Genomic DNA, 18416 nt, shown 5'->3' with positions numbered 1-18416 from the left:
TCGCATGCTCTGACACACACACACAGAGCATCATACATTATTATCAGTTTAAAATTATATTTGTGTATGACTAACCTGTAGCCTACTATTTCTTTACAACAAAAAGCTTTGCAGGTCTATCACCTCTAGTAGTCACCTTTGCAGGTCCCATGGCTGAGAGAGAACTACTCGGATGAAAACTGTTTCAGTGAGCTCAATTATAGTAACACAGCATTTTTTGTTAGTAACGGTAACGCCGTTGTAACGGGGGAAAAATTTGTTTGATTACTCGTTACTGAAAAAAGTAACGCCGTATTCCCATCACTGGCAAAGTTACTAAAATATGTGAGGGGAAAAAGGCAATTAAAAAAAAAAAAAACATACTGTGTTGGGTTACCAGAACACTGACAGATAACAGGTTACAATAAAAAAAAACATTAACAATGCAGTTATATCGTATATATATATATATATATATATATATATATATATATATATATATATATATATATATATATATAAAATTGAACTGTAAAAATCAAGCAAGTTTTGGCAAATAAATAAATGCATGAAGGATTCAGAGTGATGTACAGAACACAGTAAATGACGCAGAACATTGTATCATGAGCTGCTCATGTGTAAATGAATACAGTGCCACGTTACTCTGAAATGCGCATTATGCAGCAGTGTTTTTATTTTTTTTTAATTAATTCACAGCCTTTGCACACAACACTTGTGCATCACCATGTACACTACACATGCATCCCTGACTTCCTATGAATGTGGTTTGAGTGCTCAGATCACTCAACGTGGATATTAATACCACGTTTAAATGGGGAGCAAACATTATACTGCAGTGCAGACGAGCACACGCTCAAACACCTGTGAGCCGAATCTGAGGAGCTGTTCAATAGAAAGCATTACTGAATCAGGTTCTGCTCACAGGAGGGTGTTTAACCATCTCATAGCTCAATAAGACACAACCACTTCGTTAATTAGAGGTCATGTGAGGTTATTAGTAGTTATTAACATTGGTGGACATAATTTGCATCTTTAAAAAGAGTGTTTAATTAGATATTGGATCTACTGTTCAGAAAGAGGATGTTTCCCAGTGGGCATCTTGAAATAGCCATTGAAAGGACAACAGCATGTGTATGTGTGTGTCATTGAGGCTCAGTGACATAAGATCTGTGTGACTGTGCCTCATATCTGCATTACACACCGAATCAAACACACCTCAGCTGAATATACACTACTGTTCAAAGGTTTGGGGCTAGTAAATTGGTAAGGTTAATAAGCAGAAATTAATACTTTTATTCAGCAAGGATGCATTACATTTATCAAAAGTGGCATTAATGTCATTAATAATTAATTTATAATAATTATAAATGTATTTACTGTCACTTCAGATTAATTTAGCGCATCCTTGCTGAATAAAAGTTCAGTTTCAAATAAATGCTGTTCTTTTGAAATTTCTATTCAACAAATAATCCTGAAAAAATAAAATGTATCATAGGTTCTAGAAGAAATGTGAAGTAGCACAACTTTTTTAAAACATTAATAATAAAAATAATAATAAATGTTTCTTGAGCAGCAAATTAGAATGATTAGAATTAGAGCAGCATATTAGAATGATTTCTGAAGGATCATGACAATTTTTAAATATATTTGCACAATTATTTTAAATTGTAATAATATTTCACAATATTACTGTTGTCACTGTATATTTGATTAAATAAATGCAGCCTTGGTGAGCATGAGACACTAATTTGAAAAACATTAAAAAATCTTACCAAGCCCAAACTTTTAAACAATATAGTGTAATATTAATTATTAAAGCAGACGTGCATTATACCGATTTGAACACTTTTTTTTGCATTTGTATCCGGTGGTGCAGAAACAGAGAAGCTGCTTCGCTGCAATTGTGCTGTGCTGGTCTCATGCAACACTTGTGTATTGAACATCAGTTCTCTCAACTTCCTGATTTATGAAATAGAGGATCTGAAGTCAAATTCATCTCACCACAAACAAATCATAAACACTACAGCAATATTCAAGAAAAAAAAAAGATACAAAGAGCGTGTTTTCAATTCTGAATTAGTAATGACTATGCAAATGCTATAGTTGTTTGTCTTCAGTTGTTCTCGCTGTAGTGTATATCTGTGTTTTGAAATAAAGGAGAGGAGGTCTTTACTTTCTCCATAAGCACTGCGGCTCCACAACTGCCTCGGAGCGGCCCACGGATGCGATGAAGGCAAACGGCCAGGCCAACAGCATCATGAACGCAGCTATGAAGAGCCGGATTGGGAAGAGAGTCACAGTCATCAAACCGATCTGAAGAGAAAATGGCACACACACAAAACAAACCTTTTAAAAGGAACCATTTCTAAACAGCTGAGTAATAGTTCACATTGCCTGTTAAAGGCTCATGAGGGGTCACATCTTCAGTTCATGGAAGCCCATTTCCACCATATAAGAAAAAAAAAAACATGTTTTGGTAAATCATAATTATGACATATGTCAAAATGATAGTCAGAAATATGTCAAAACTGACAAAACTCAAAATTAAGTCAATGAGTCAAAATTTTTGATGTCAATTATGACAAACTCAAAAATATGATAATGTCGAAATTATGACATAGTAAGTCATAATTATGATTTTCTGTCAATTGAGTTATTAATGTAAATTTCAACTTTTTTTTTGTAATTTAATCTTAAAGTCAAAATTCCAACTTTTAATCTCGAAATTATGACTTAGTATGTCAAATTCGCCTTGTGATATTTAAGGTTTACAAAAGCATGTTTTTGTTTTTTTTTCCCCTATGTGGCAGAAAAGGGCTTCAATACATTATACTATGAAAACATTTTGAACTTTCAGAGTTCAAAAGTGTGAAACGAGAGCAGGTACTTGGTGAGTTACCATCAGACTAGGGATGTTCATTTCGTGTTTTTTTTTTTTATCTAAACCAACAACCAATGCTCATTGAGTTATCATTAACCGATAACCGACAAGATTATGTTAAATTAGAATTAAATTAAAATAGAATGGATAAGTGTTTGTGACCCATTAAAAATACCAATGTGTTTTCCAGGGGATTAGTTTTACAAGCACAAACAGCAGCATAAACAACAGAACAGTTCTACATATCAGTTCTAGCGTTGCTAACTTGACATCTGTTCATTATCAAAGTAAAATACACTGCTCAATTGAAATAGGTACAATCTGTGCCGTTCAGTGTGAGCACCACCTCACTGTGGTGTTATGCCAAGCACATTTGAAAGATGATGTTTTACATGGATATTGGAATGCCAGTGAAGTATAAAGCCTATATTTTACATAAGTAATAGTTTAGCATAAAAATACATTGCGGGTATGGAAAAATTTGGATTCATGCTGAAAGAGAGAGGTAGGCTATGGCCGTTTCTCAATATGCGTACTTGTCTGTACTTTTGTTCTTGTGGACTTGTGAAACGTCATCAGTCGCTGTCCAAGTACTGTTCCAATTCAAAGTTCACATCTAGCCAAGTTCAGTTCAAATCCCCGGATGTGTTCTTGATCCGCCCCTTTTATCGAGGATGCATCGAGAGGTGACTTGTGCAGACTTGAGAGAGCCAGGTATCCCAGAATGCATCTCGCACTAACCAGCAAGCGTCAATAGAAAAGGAGAAAACCCGCATAATTTAAACATATTACTGTTATTATGTCATGATATGTAGTTTTAAGAGTTTTTTAGGCGAAAATGTGCAGGTTTAAAGCTCAAATTTGTGGTTTATTGATAAAGATAGCGCCTTTCTGACAATTTGATCTGACGTTGTCGGAGTTGTGAGATCCAGGCGATCACCGGACGCTCAGCGCTCATGTACCCAGCCGAGAGCAGCCTTACCTCGGCTAGTCCTTCTGACGTTTGCCGCTGGCTCCGTTTTGGCTGAGGGCAACGTGACGTTTCATAACTTTATATGGCTATTTAACTTTTGTATCCTAGTAAAGCGCTGATTTTGTACGCTTGACTGAATTGTTTGCTTTATTTCTTATTGTATATTCTTACCTTTTATAATGGGTATTATTGATCATTGAAACTGACATAAAACAAATGGTTTTGTTTTGTTATATCCTATTTCATTTAATTTCAGTGAAGATAATCAGAGTATGCACAAATAATATTACATTTAATATTTAGGTATTTTGAGGCAGGGTTGTTTAATATTTCGTTTTGTTATACATATAAGCAGACATTGCAGATAATTAATCACTCGTTGCCTGAGACTATTAATATGTTTTTGTTTGTTTTTTAAATAAAACGAAAAGAGGCAGAGTGTTTTATAACATATTTCGTTTTATTGTTGGCTAAAACATATATTAAAGAGATAACCGAAGCCAGAGCGAGCTGAGTGACGTTATCAAGAACGCTGCTGTTCCATTTGCAGAATCACAGGACTTGTGTTCTCCCGTCCACTGGAGTTTGTTCTCCTGAGTCGAACTTGCCAAGTCCCAACTACCAAGGACGTGAGTCCGAAGTTTGCGAACTTGGTTTTGAGAAACGGCCTATGTGAGCCCAATGCCGGTTTCGGTTTTGCTTTCACTTTAAAGGAATTTGTTTTGGCTTGACGTTTATATAGCAGCCTTTATTTTTCCATAATTGTTCTGTTCTGAATGACATGAGAAATCAAATTTGCCTGGATCTTTTGACATATTAGGTCTTTGTCACATAGTGACAATAAAAACATAATCGCAAACAATAAGTTGGAGATCAATGTTTTGATTTAATTCAATTCATCACTGAAGGTTTGGAGGCAGATTTAGTCACACAAACAGCACAAGTGGCTTGTATGATGATTTAATGTAAGCAGGATATCACTGTGTAGATCACTAAACTCAGTGAATGTTTGTTTTCAAATCATCAGTGCTTCCGCAGTGTAGAGAGAACACATGTGCAGAGTTGCCAGATTGCATTGAGTAAAACAGTGGGCAGAAAATTTATCCTTTTAAGAGAAAAGATCTGTTTGGGGATTTAAGAAAACACAAATGTCAAATTTAAAAAAAAAGTGTTTTCAGGATAAATAACAAGCGGGCCATATCGCCACATTTATTTTTTTTTTTAAATAATCGAGAGAAGCAGATATCGTTTTTGTGATTAAAATACAATTAGTCATGCAGCCCTACGCGTAGTTATACATCATTTCACCATAGGCCCCGCCCACTGCCGCTAAATGGCTGTCTTTTGCCTAGACTGAATGCGAGTGTCCGTCGTGTCAACAGCAAAGAGAACCAATTAGAAATGCAATGCAATTTCGACTACCAAAAACGTTCGGCCAAGACAGCTAATTTCGGTTTGGGGCCAAAATGGTTTTGGAAGGCCAAAATCAGTGGCTGAAATGGATTTATCTGGCCAAGAGCAACATGAATTTTCAGTTTTGGCCCAGAATTTCCATTTTGGTGCATCCCTAGAACCCATTACAATCACTGATGCTGTCTACAGTGGATACAGTGTACAGATGCGCATTCAGTTTCTTATATACTTTCTTTCTTATATACTCCTTGAGTTTATCGACAACAGCACAAACTGAAGCAAGTGTTTACAAAGTGAACGTGCAAAGACTTAGTCAAATGGCCTTTACAAAAAAAAGGTAAAACAATGCCAGACGATTTTGAAGTTAGAGAAAATGAGGTGGAGTTTTTCACCCTACCGCAGTACTTCCACCTACATCTCGTGTGACCTTTCCAACGTGATAACGTAATGCGTGGTGCATCGCAAAGCAAGACGAGCATTTGTGGTTAAAAAGAATATAAATGTTATATAAATATATGTTTTTTTTTTTTTTTTAGAAAATGACTGATCGCTTCGCTAGATAAGACCCTTATTCCTTGGCTGGATTGTGTAGAGCCCTTTGAAGCTGCATTTAAACTACAATTTGGACCTTCAACCCGTTGGTAGCTGTTGAAGTCCACTATATAGAGAAAAATCCTGAAATGTTTTCCTCAAAAACCATAATTTCTTTTCAACTGAAGAAAGACAAACATCTTGGATGACATGTGGATGAGTAAATTATCAGGAAATTTTCATTCTGAAGTAAACTAATCCTTTAACTGACTGACAAAAACATTTGCAAGTGCTACTCATGTACAAACCCGATTCCAAAAAAGTTGGGACACTGTACAAATTGTGAATAAAAAAGGAATGCAATAATTTACAAATCTCATAAACATATTTTATTCACGATAGAATATAGATGATATATCAAATGTTGAAAGTGCGACATTTTGAAATGTCATGCCAAATATTGGCTCATTTTGGATTTCATGAGAGCTACACATTCCAAAAAAGCTGGGACAGGTAGCAATAAGAGGCCGGAAAAGTTAAATGTACATATAAGGAACAGCTGGAGGAACAATTTGCAACTTATTTGCAACATGATTGGGTATAAAAAGAGCCTCTCAGAGTGGCAGTGTCTCTCAGAAGTCAAGATGGGCAGAGGATCACCAATTCCCCCAATGCTGCGGCGAAAAATAGTGGAGCAATATCAGAAAGGAGTTTCTCAGAGAAAAATTGCAAAGAGTTTGAAGTTATCATCATCTACAGTGCATAATATCATCCAAAGATTCAGAGAATCTGGAACAATCTCTGTGCGTAAGGGTCAAGGCCGGAAAACCATACTGGATGCCCGTGATCTTCGGGCCCTTAGACGGCACTGCATCACATACAGGAATGCTACTGTAATGGAAAAATGGAAATCACAACATGGGCTCAGGAATACTTCCAGAAAACATTGTCGGTGAACACAATCCACCGTGCCATTCGCCGTTGCCAGTTAAAACTCTATAGGTCAAAAAAGAAGCCATATCTAAACATGATCCAGAAGCGCAGGCGTTTTCTCTGGGACAAGGCTCATTTAAAATGGACTGTGGCAAAGTGCAAAACTGTTCTGTGGTCAGACGAATCAAAATTTGAAGTTCTTTTTGGAAAACTGGGACGCCATGTCATCTGGACTAAAGAGGACAAGGACAACCCAAGTTGTTATCAGCGTTCAGTTCAGAAGCCTGCATCTCTGATGGTATGGGGTTGCATGAGTGCGTGTGGCATGGGCAGCTTACACATCTGGAAAAGCACCATCAATGCTGAAAGGTATATCCAAGATCTAGAACAACATATGCTCCCATCCAGATGTCGTCTCTTTCAGGGAAGACCTTGCATTTTCCAACATGACAATGCCAGACCACATACTGCATCAATTACAACATCATGGCTGCGTAGGAGGAGGATCCGGGTACTGAAATGGCCAGCCTGCAGTCCAGATCTTTCACCCATAGAAAACATTTGGTGCATCATAAAGAGGAAGATGCGACAAAGAAGACCTAAGACAGTTGAGCAACTAGAAGCCTGTATTAGACAAGAATGGGACAACATTCCTATTCCTAAACTTGAGCAAGTTGTCTCCTCAGTCCCCAGACGTTTGCAGACTGTTATAAAAAGAAAAGGGGATGCCACACAGTGGTAAACATGACCTTGTCCCAACTTTTTTGAGATGTGTTGATGCCATGAAATTTAAAAATCAACTTATTTTTCCCTTAATATGATACATTTTCTCAGTTTAAACATTTGATATGTCATCTATGTTGTATTCTGAATAAAATATTGAAATCTGAAACTTACACAACATTGCATTCTGTTTTTTTTTTTTTTTTTTTTGTTTTTTCACAATTTGTACAGTGTTCCAACTTTTTTGGAATCGGGTTTGTATTTTCCACAGAGAAGGCTTTTGGCAAATTGACATCAGTGAACCATAATATTTGGTATGGTCGATATATTTAGTTCACCTGATAAAATACATCCTGTCTGGAAGCAGGTTAGGTGCCAAGATAAGACTGAGACATTGAGATGTCTTACAGATCTTCCATGAGCAGGTGTGACATGGGACACGTTCAACAGATTACAACACAAATAAATAAAAGCTTTATTCTGCCCTTAATCCTAAAGTGACCAGGCTGATCCACCGCCTTATCAAACAGAAGCACATCTTATCAGCGGAGGGATATTATGGGATATCTCCAGTCAATATTTATATTGCTCTTATCAGCACTTGGCTGCATTTACACACTGATAGCTTTCAAAGTGACCAATTAACAGCACTAGTGCTGTGAGCGCTGGAAGATGTTAATGGTTTCCAATGAGCCGCTTTAATTGAGTTGATCACAGACCAACAGGCTGCCAATCTCATATCAGTGAGCAGAAGCGTGGTATGAACATGCACTAAAAATACATGGCGAGAGCTCATGAATCAAGGGTTTTGCTGATATCACCAGCTTCATGCTGGAAACATTAGAAAAAAACAAACCTGCCGACCAGCCGTGAGCTCCTTTGTGATGTCATTTACTCACCGTATTTGTTTTTCTATATAGTACAAAACGAGAGTCTTCGATTAATCAAAGAGCTCAAGCTGAAAATTACAGCAATATAACATTGATTACCGTTGTTGTTGAACACCAGGGCTCGACGTTGTGAGTATTTCACTCACATTTGCAACTAAAAGTAGATTTGACCTAAGACAAAAGATTTTTTAACGCTATTGGAGCATAAGAAACAGCATTTATGAGACAGTCCATATCAGATTCTACTAGATAGATTAATGAGTCTTGAAATTTTGTTAACATTGAGAGGTGCACAGCATTTGCATGTAAATGGTAAACAACAAACACAACCAAGAAAACAGCTTCGACCATGTTGATTCAGTCTTAATTCAATATAGAATGTGCTGTTTTTGAAGGCAGACAAAAGAACCATTTAAAACAATGAGTAAGTTCTCTCAATGTTTTACACCATACTTTCACCCAAACTGAATAATTAAAAAGTTTAAATGGGTAAATCTTCTATAAATATTTTTGATTATTCATTTTCTTTTCTGACATACTCCAGTTCTTGTTAAAACACACTAGACCCGCTTATTCTGTGCATTTTGAGCACTTTTTGTGTGAAATCATTAATTTTGTGCATTAAAAGTGTGCTTTCACTTTAATTGAGCAGCAAAAATAGAATAGGTGCAGAAAGCCTTGCTTCACTGCTGCTCGCGCATTGCTCCTGCTCCAGGTGTGAATGCACTCATTTGTTAACATGTACGCATGCTTGAGGTGTGAAATGGCTGTAATGGTTCAACTTTCTCATGGTTCGGTTTGTTTCACTGTTTTAGGATCACAGTTTCGGTACGGTACAATTTGACTACTATCAAACTAATAAATTTAAAACAGCAAAGATTAAATAAACTGATTTTCAGGTTTTTCAGGAAGGTCTAACAGAAATTAAAATAATCATTTGTTGTGTGGGATGTGATGTTAAGCAAATAAGCAGCATTTCGACTGTACCACTTCTACATCAGCTGCACGAGATGAGAAAACATGTTTTTACCATTTCTTGGTTCAAGAAAGATTCAGAGTTTGCGACATTTCCTCCTCCCCACCACGAAACGCTCACTCTGTCTGGATTCACTTAAGTAAGGACAACTGTCACATATCACACATGCACAGTACAATAAACAGAACACAGGTTAATGCAGTGGTACAGTTACGTTCCTTTTCAGTTACCTCCCGTCAGTTATACTTTTTTCGTAAGTTGAATAGGGAAGGCGTAGGACGTAGCGTAAGTGTTTTGAACTGCAAGAGGCAATACACTTTCTTCGTAAGTTGAATACGGAAGGCAGTCTAGCGGAAGCTAGATATTTTACTTTATAACTTGTTAAATATTTTTCTTACACAAACACATTGCTGTGCTTCAGAAGGCCTTTATTAACACCCTGGAGCCGTGTGGAGTATGTTTATGATAGATGGATGCACTTTGTTGAGCTTCAAACAGGTGGTTTCTGTGCCCTGCCATTATAAAGCTTGGGAGCATCAGGGTGATTATTAATATAACTCTGATTGAATTTGTCAAAGTCAGGACGGCTGGATCATGGGGTAATTTTCATTTAAATGTGAATTAATCCTTTAAATCTTTATAAAAAGTACTCTTGTAGTACAATAATGGTATCAGATGATATTTTGGGAAAGTCTTTTTCCCTATAATGAAACGCCAATATTGTTTGGACACAACTGATTTTCAAAATATCTTCTTGTGCCCCACAGAAAAAAAGTAGTTCACACAGGTTTGGAACAACATCAGAGTGAGTAAATGATGACAGTAAATAAATGTCACTTTTGGGTGAACTGTCCCTTTAAAGACACATACTAGGGTGACCACTGCCTTATTAACCTTGTCCCCAAGAAAGCCAAAATCTTTTACTTGAATGATTACAGACTTGTGACCTTGTAATTGTATTGAAGTGAAGACTCATTCTGCATCATCTGAAATCCATGATTCATTTCCTCCACAACGTCACACAGTGCTGGGATTCCTTCCTCCTGCTCGGTTCACGCTCATCACTCAGTGAGTCTGTCAAACCTGTCAAGCCTGCAGGTGACACCACCTGTGCTGAAGCCACCTCAAACTGCGATGGATCCACATATTTACATGAAGAACCATCTGGTGTCATGGTGTGGAGTCAACAACCTGCAGCTGAACACCAAAAAGACAGTGGAAACTAGAGCTGCACTACTAATCATTAAAAAAAAGATTGCAATCCTAATTCAAACACACATACAATCTTATTCCTAAATTACAACGAATCGGCTACGTCTATTAAACCTTTTACAAGTACGATCAAAGCGCAACGTTCAAATCTGCGTTTGCACTGCTGCTGACCCAGAGCGCAGATGTCATGTATACACTGTAAAACCTGATAAGTTTAGAATACTCTATTGTAGACATCAATTACCTAAAAAAAAATTAATATATAATAATAATGATAAATAATTAAGTCGAACTGAAATTTTATTTAATGTTTAAGTCCACTGTACTTAAAACTATTATTTACCATACGTAATGTTTCTCATTTTTCAATTATTCTGATGCAGTGGTTGTAAAACCGGATGAGTTCAGAATACTCAAAACATTTGAGTAAACTCAAAGATTATCATAGTAGAACTGCGTATTTTGTACTACACAAACTCACTAATTACAATTTAATTGAAATATTGAATAAACTAACACCTAATATTTACAGTTAAGTGTTAGTTAGCAACAGCACACCAGCATGTGCTAATAGGGCTGTGCGATATGATGATATATATCGTTACCACAAAATAAAATGTCTATCGTTAGAGATTTTGCTATATCGTATATATCGTAGTATGTAAATATAATGCACTATTGACACTTCAGACTGATGAAATGCATGAATGAGAATATAAAGAGCGGGACGTGCTTGATGTTAAAAGAGTTATAAGTGGAACATATCCTGAAGAGACGTGCGACATGAAGCCGCTGCTCATAGAGCGCGTGAGGACTGAACTGAGTGCTTTTTGATGCCTAATTGGGATTGAACGGTTAAATACACATACCTATGTGCCAAAGTGACCACATATTTGCAAGTAAACAGAGCCATTTATGTCTTAAGTGAAGGTACAGTTGAGAAAGACAAGGCATGAGTTAATGGATCGGTGCAGTCAAGGCTCCGGTACACTTCAAACGAAGTTCTTTGTCATTCTTCGTTTAGGGGTAAAACGAAGTTCGAAATGCGTGACCAGCGATATATTGTAATCGAACACCTGACGCCGCCCACACTGCAGAGAGCGACGGTTATATGAATATGTAAATATGTGCCATGCATTTTCTTCTCAGTAACAAAATAAACACAACAAAAATGAGAAAACGGCAAGCATTTATTATAGAAAGCATAAGAAAAGCGTCTGAATATAACAATATGGGTATGTTAGCACGAGCTCTGCAAATTAACACTCAAGTCACGTCACATCTTCATATAGCACTTTATTCAATAGACCCCTTAATCGCCTACGTCACTGTGACATCACCGCTCTAGCTGGAGGCAAAACATAAATAAGAACTCATAGCAGGCGCGCTAAAAGTTTGAGGTTTTGACTTTAAAATGTTGTCTTGTTGTGTTTTTGGCTGCCAGAATAGAAGGAACAGGACTTTTGGTTCTAAAGTAATGTTTTACCACATCCCGACAGACATTCCTTCACAGAAATCAAAAAGATAATTGTGGTTGAATGCAATACGGCGTACAGACTGGACGGAGACGATCATAAATAATACTCGTGTTTGCAGTGCACACTTCATATCAGCGTCTCTTTTTGCCTCCGGCTAAGCCCCGCCCACCAGGAAACGTTGCAATGTTTACAAACTTTTAAGGGGTCTATAGATTGCTTAAAATCAAGCAGCTTACAGTATCAAACATGAAAAACAGTGTCAGTGCCTCATTTTTTTTTTTACAAGCACAACTTCATTTTGTACCATAAAGCAGCTATCCAATGTGTTCATGTTTTCACCCACGGAGGTCTTACCTCAACAAACTCAAACACAAGAAATGAATCAAAGACGCGTCCCACGCGAGAGAAGGCGAAGCCTCGGCGCACACCTCCTATTACGTTATCGTCACTGACCAATGGTAGTACGAAGGTGTTTTGCAGGGAAAAGTTCACTTTGGCAAGCCATTTCGAACTTCCAAAAAGAAGACAAAGCGAACTTCGTTTTGGCCTGATTTTGTTCGAAATGATGTCACATCATTTCGTTCTTCGATTTCGTTTGAAGTATACCGGGGCCTTCAGTCTTAAAGAGACAGCATCCAAATTTACCTGCTATCATTATTAATGCTAATCAAACAACAAAAAAGAGAAAATCTCTCACTGCTTGCTTTTGTAACTTTAATAAGAATAAATGTATATTTGTGACCCGATCTGGCGAAATGAGTCGGAAGTCGCAACGTTCTATTTTAAGATATGGGCCGATAATGTGGAAAAACAATGAAAAAATAGATTTTTTTTTTTAAGCTAATTTCAAAGAACAGACTTTCAAAAATAATCTCCCAAAGTTTCGTAGTCCAGATAATTGAGTAAAGGTATTTAAATGGCTATTAAATTTGACATGGTTTTACTAAATTCGCTGAAATGAACTTCTCAACTCCTCTCGTTATGAGCATTTCCCAGTATCCCCTGAAACGTCATTATCTCTGCTCTACAAATATGGTGTTACACGTTGTATAGAACCAATCAAAAAGCTTAGAAATGTGAACACACTGACCTAAACGCTGATTTTTAACAATGGGAAGCCCCGTTTCGACTGACAGGCACGCGATCGGTCCAGCCATCCTCCTGTCAGACTAGCGCGCCTTATAAAATAAAACTCCCATTTGCGTGTCTCTCTTTAAAAGCCAATAAAAATGGAATCCATATAGGTAGCACAAAAATTCTTTTTGCATACAAAACCAAAGACTTTAAACTTTCATATAAAGCCTCCAACATGCTTCTGTTGCGTTGTTTTCACCCTCTAATGAGTCTGAGTAATATGCGTTTACAACAAAAATAGCACAGCAGCTAACTGAATACAAGTATATTTCACGTGCTCATAACTTCATGAAAAATGCACAGATCATAAAAATCGCACATCAATATTTAAAGCAGATTCTCAAGATTAAAATGAATCCAAAATCAATATAATATATTGCGTTGATCACAAGATATTACTCACGGAATGATTTAACATACTTGGCTAAAAACATGTCTCTCATCTCTCCGGGATGCAGTATGTATCCAATGTTCCCGGACCCATCCATGTTCGTTTTCCAACGTGGAATAACACAAAATAGATATCATTTTAAAGCTTAGAATCTCATCTTTTTAATGCATCTAACCATTTTGAAAAACTCTTAACGAGTGCTGAGAAGCACCTCTAAACCGGAGTTTACCGCCCGTTGGCGCCACCTAGCTGCGGAAAAAAAATTAACAACAATTTTTCAAACTATTCTTTATAATATCACCACGAAATTTGAACCAGATGCAGCTCACATATAGGAGAGCATCACCAAAAAAGAATTTTTTAGCGATCTTATTGTGTTTCTGAGTTATTCCATGTCAAATAAAAAAAAAAGATATTTTTTGTCTTTTATCAGCTGTTTCTCAGCAAGAAAATGTCCAAATGTAATGTAATTTATATTTTCTTAAAATTTTAAATGTTTTGTATCAAATGATACCTACCTTTTGACTCTCCTTGCTAGAGTTTTGGAGTTATGAGTCTTTACTTTTGTGTGTGTCGCTCAGAAAAAAAATAATAAAAAAGAACTCTAAAAAAGCCTTCAGGTCTTAAAGGGTTAATTCAAATAAATACTTTAAAATATTTGAGCTTCAGCCTGGTTTAATAGCATATATATATATATATATATATATATATATATATATATATATATATATATATATATATATATATAAATGTCTTTGGTCAAATTAAGCTGTAAAATAAATAGTTTATCCCTTTAAATGCAATGGATTTTGAAAGATAACAAAAAAACGGGCAAAAAACTTTAAAAGCGATTTTCTCAGGTTTTCAACTGGAAAAAGAGGGCAGACGACTATAATTAAAATGGGTATATCTTTAAAACCATTCAAGGTATGACTTTGACTAGGATATCATTTTAAAGCTTATTGTCTCATTTTTCCATTGATACCAAAATCTCAATTTTGAAATTTGGGTCACTGTGACTCATTTTGCTGGATCAGGTCACATTTAATTTACACAGTAAAGACTATGCATTGTTTTTTTTATACCTTTGATTATTTTATACATTTTCTAGTGCTTGAAGTTTTTTCATCTATTTTGTCTCTCTTTGTTCTATTGTAGTTTGTTTTCTTTGCTCTTTCCTTATCACAGTTTATTAGTCTTCAGTAAACCTGAGAGTTTTTTAGGCTTGTATAAAGTTTTTAAATTATATTTAAATTGATGATAATTATGAAATTTCAATTATATGGAAAATTTTTATTTCATAAAAATCGTATTTAAAGCAAAAATAACTATATCATGATATATATCGTTATCGTGATATAAAATTACTCATATCATGATATAAGATTTTGGTCATATCGCCTAACCCTACGTGCTAATGTAACCATCTAGGAGACTGTCACTATTTACTTGCATGAACCGTTAATCAACATGCAGTATATAGTCTTGAAGTTTCGCAGCTCATTCTCACCCTTACCACAGGCACTACTCTTGATGGTAACCCTACAAAATTTCAACACAGAAACACCTTTAAATACCAAAATAACAGAACATTAAACAATAACACATCTTCCCATTTATTAATCTTGTGCAAAAACACACAAAATAACACTCAATTTCAACATTTATTCTCCTTTCAAAGTGTGACGCAAAGCATGCTGGGAACTTGAAATCTGCTGCAACTCAGTTTAATGTTGAATGGATTCTTTTGATCTTTTTTCAACGAAAATTTAAGAATAATAATTTAAGTATAAGGGTTTACTCAAAAATGTTGAGCTACACAAAAATAAAACTAAACTCCTCGTTCAGGAAATGTAAATGTTTTAAGTTGCATCAATGATTTAACAGACTTTAATTATAGCATACTCAATCTTTATAAGTTAGTAGTAGTATTGTTCAGGTTTACAGTGTAGGTATGAAACGGCTTGACAAACAGTCTTTTCAATAACACAGTATCATTATTTCTGTAACAAATAACAACAATTCAAATTATCGCAAAAGTACTGGGATATACCTAAACCTTTGATTCACCATCACTTTTTTTCCTGTGAGTTTTTCCACATTGTCAGGGAGAAATGAGCTTTGTGTCTTTAAGAAGATGTGCTCCAATGGCGTGGATATGTAAGTTAAGTTAAATGTCATGCAGTAAGTGCGGTACTAATTTAGCTTCCACACGCTGCATAAACACTAATATTTGCATGTTTAAAATGATAAGTCATGTTTGAGGTCACACGTCATGCTTTTGTGGTCATCATTTACTAGAGATGCACCAGTCGACCGGCCATACACCAGAATTTAGTTTTATTATGGCCATTCTCTATTCTGGACTTGCACACAAACTGCATTGCAATCATTTCCTAAAGTGTCATTTGTGTGGCAATATTACGAAGTCTGTAAACAGGAAGTTAACAGAGAAGGGACACTCTGAAGACAGACGCAAAGAGAACAAAGACGCACCGGCAAATTCTGTACCAGGCAGAGGCAAGCTCACAGAAAACTATAAATATTGAATTGGGGGTGGGGGGTTAATATAAATCAGGGGTACTCAACAGGCGGCCCGCGGGCCGCATCCGGCCCGTCAGCATTAAATTTGTGGCCCGCATCATGCTACATATAAATGTATTTTTATTATAATTTGCGTTCAAAATTAGCGTGAATATTACTTCGTTTTTTTACACGTACACTAGGGTAGGCGTGCAGTGCGCGTGACGCTGTAATCATCAGCAGAGAACGCATATAGTGAACGCGCGCAGCGCAGTTTTTCTAACCGCAAAGAACAATGTAAACTGAAGGCACTTTGCACGCGCGCATTGAATAGTTTTTGCACTAATTTACTTTGTCCACAAGGTGTCAGCACTGAAACGGGCTGTTGTTTCAGTCTGAAAAGAAACGGAGAAGACAGAACAAGAGTAACAACAAACACAATAGCCGACCGAGAGCGCTCGTTTGAGGGATTAAAAGATACCAGCAACTCTAATTTTAAACAAGTACAAAGACATTTTATTGTAACTATTTGAGCGAAAAAGACTAGACAAGCATGAATCTCTCTAGTGCGCATGTGTCGAGCACTTGTGTTCGTGAACGCCATCAAAGGCTCGAGACTGTGCGCGCAAGTAAAAACAAAGTAACCTTATTTTTCCATGATGAAATTCAGTTGACATTCCTCAAACTTTGCAAGTTGTCGAGCAGCATGAAAAACAAACCTTTTATTCTTAATGTCAATGTGTTATAAACAGAAAGCAAGCAGCGCTCCCATTACAGATCTGTCCTCACATCATTGAGCTCACGGAGAATATCTGATTTATCATGTTTACAACATTGGTTATAGTTAAATAATTCATGAGATTGTGATTGAACATTAAAAAAAGAAAGAAAAAAAGAAAAGATTTTTGGATTCTGACCAAATTAAAAGGTAGGTAGCCTAATAATAATACGAATGATAAAACATTTATTCTCTGAGTATAAATAGGTGCTATAAAAAGTGTTAAAAAGGTGCAATGGAGTATAAAAAGACTATAAAAATTGCAATGTTTTTGTCTTACGGACAAACTCTCATCAGCCAGTGAACAACAGCCATACCTTAAATTTCTTGTGAAAACAATGCAGACATTTCAAATGAACAAGGATTTCATTTCATCAGTTCTTGTTTTTCTTTATGCATTTGTACATTAAGAATACAGCAAGACAAGCTATTAGTCCCTTTTTTAAATGCCATTTATCATGTTCAGTGACACTTTAAAAAGGACACCATACTATTAAGACTTAGCTAGATAATAAACTGCACTTTTAGTAAATAAACAGTAAAACTACAAATATTGTCTTAAGTAGGCCTAAATAAAAGTCTTACGATCAAAGTTATAATTTGTGGCCCTTCGCATTTCATTTGGTTAAAATGCGGCCCTCTTGGCCTCTGAACTTGAGTACCCCTGATATAAATGTTTCTAAGCGAACTGACTGTCTTCAGAAAGGTTATGGCATTTTCTTTTCCTCTTATTATGGCTGGGCGATTTTTCCAATCTTTTCGAATAATTAGAATTTGTTTTGCCTAGATTTTATTATTTTTAAATTGAGAAATCGTGACTTTGAATAAAAATGTTAGCAAACGCGACAATTAAACATGTTGACAATACAGCAATGATAACCATTAAGAGAAGAAAATGATCTGACCACATGATGCTGCACCTGATTAACTGCTCTCGTGTGGCGCTCTACAAACGTAGAACACATCACTAGTCTTAAAGGTGCAATCGAATTGAAAATTGAATTTACCTCGGCATAGTTGAATAACAAGAGTTCAGTACATGGAAATGACATACAGTGAGTCTCAAACTCCATTGTTTCCTCCTTCTTATGTAAATCTCATTTGTTTAAAAGACCTCCGAAGAACAGGTGAATCTCAACATAACACCGACTGTTACGTAACAGTCAGGATCATTAATATGTACGCCCCCAATATTTGCATACGCCAGCCCATGATCGAGGCATTAGACAAGGGCAGCCAGTATTAACGTCTGGATCTGTGCACAGCTGAATCATCAGACTAGGCAAGCAAGCAAGAAAAACAACGAAAAATGGCAGATGGAGCGATAATAACTGACATCATCCATGATAACGTGATATTTTTAGTGATATTTGTAAATTGTCTTTCTAAATGTTTCGTTAGCATGTTGCTAATATACTGTTAAAGGTGCCCTCGAATGAAAAATTGAATTTATCTTGGCATAGTTAAATAACAAGAGTTCAGTACATGGAAATGACATACAGTGAGTCTCAAACTCCATTGTTTCCTCCTTCTTATATAAATCTCATTTGTTTAAAAGACCTCCGAAGAACAGGCGAATC

At 36.2% G+C, this 18416-nt stretch overlaps 1 protein-coding gene across 1 annotated transcript in view; it reads right to left on the bottom strand.

Moving 5' to 3' along the window:
- Window positions 1-18416, bottom strand: part of LOC125242848 (lysophosphatidylcholine acyltransferase 1) — a 52712-nt gene that overhangs the window by 24929 nt on the left and 9367 nt on the right. The window contains exon 2 of the mRNA XM_048151842.1: window positions 2174-2313. Within this exon, the coding sequence (XP_048007799.1) occupies window positions 2174-2313 (140 nt within the window). The remainder of the gene's footprint in view (window positions 1-2173; window positions 2314-18416) is intronic.

The sequence above is a fragment of the Megalobrama amblycephala genome, linkage group LG13 (assembly GCF_018812025.1).
Source record: "Megalobrama amblycephala isolate DHTTF-2021 linkage group LG13, ASM1881202v1, whole genome shotgun sequence".
NCBI classification, from domain to species: domain Eukaryota; kingdom Metazoa; phylum Chordata; class Actinopteri; order Cypriniformes; family Xenocyprididae; genus Megalobrama; species Megalobrama amblycephala.
The sequence above is the reverse complement of the archived record's forward strand: the minus strand, read 5'-3'. Positions and strand labels throughout refer to the sequence as shown.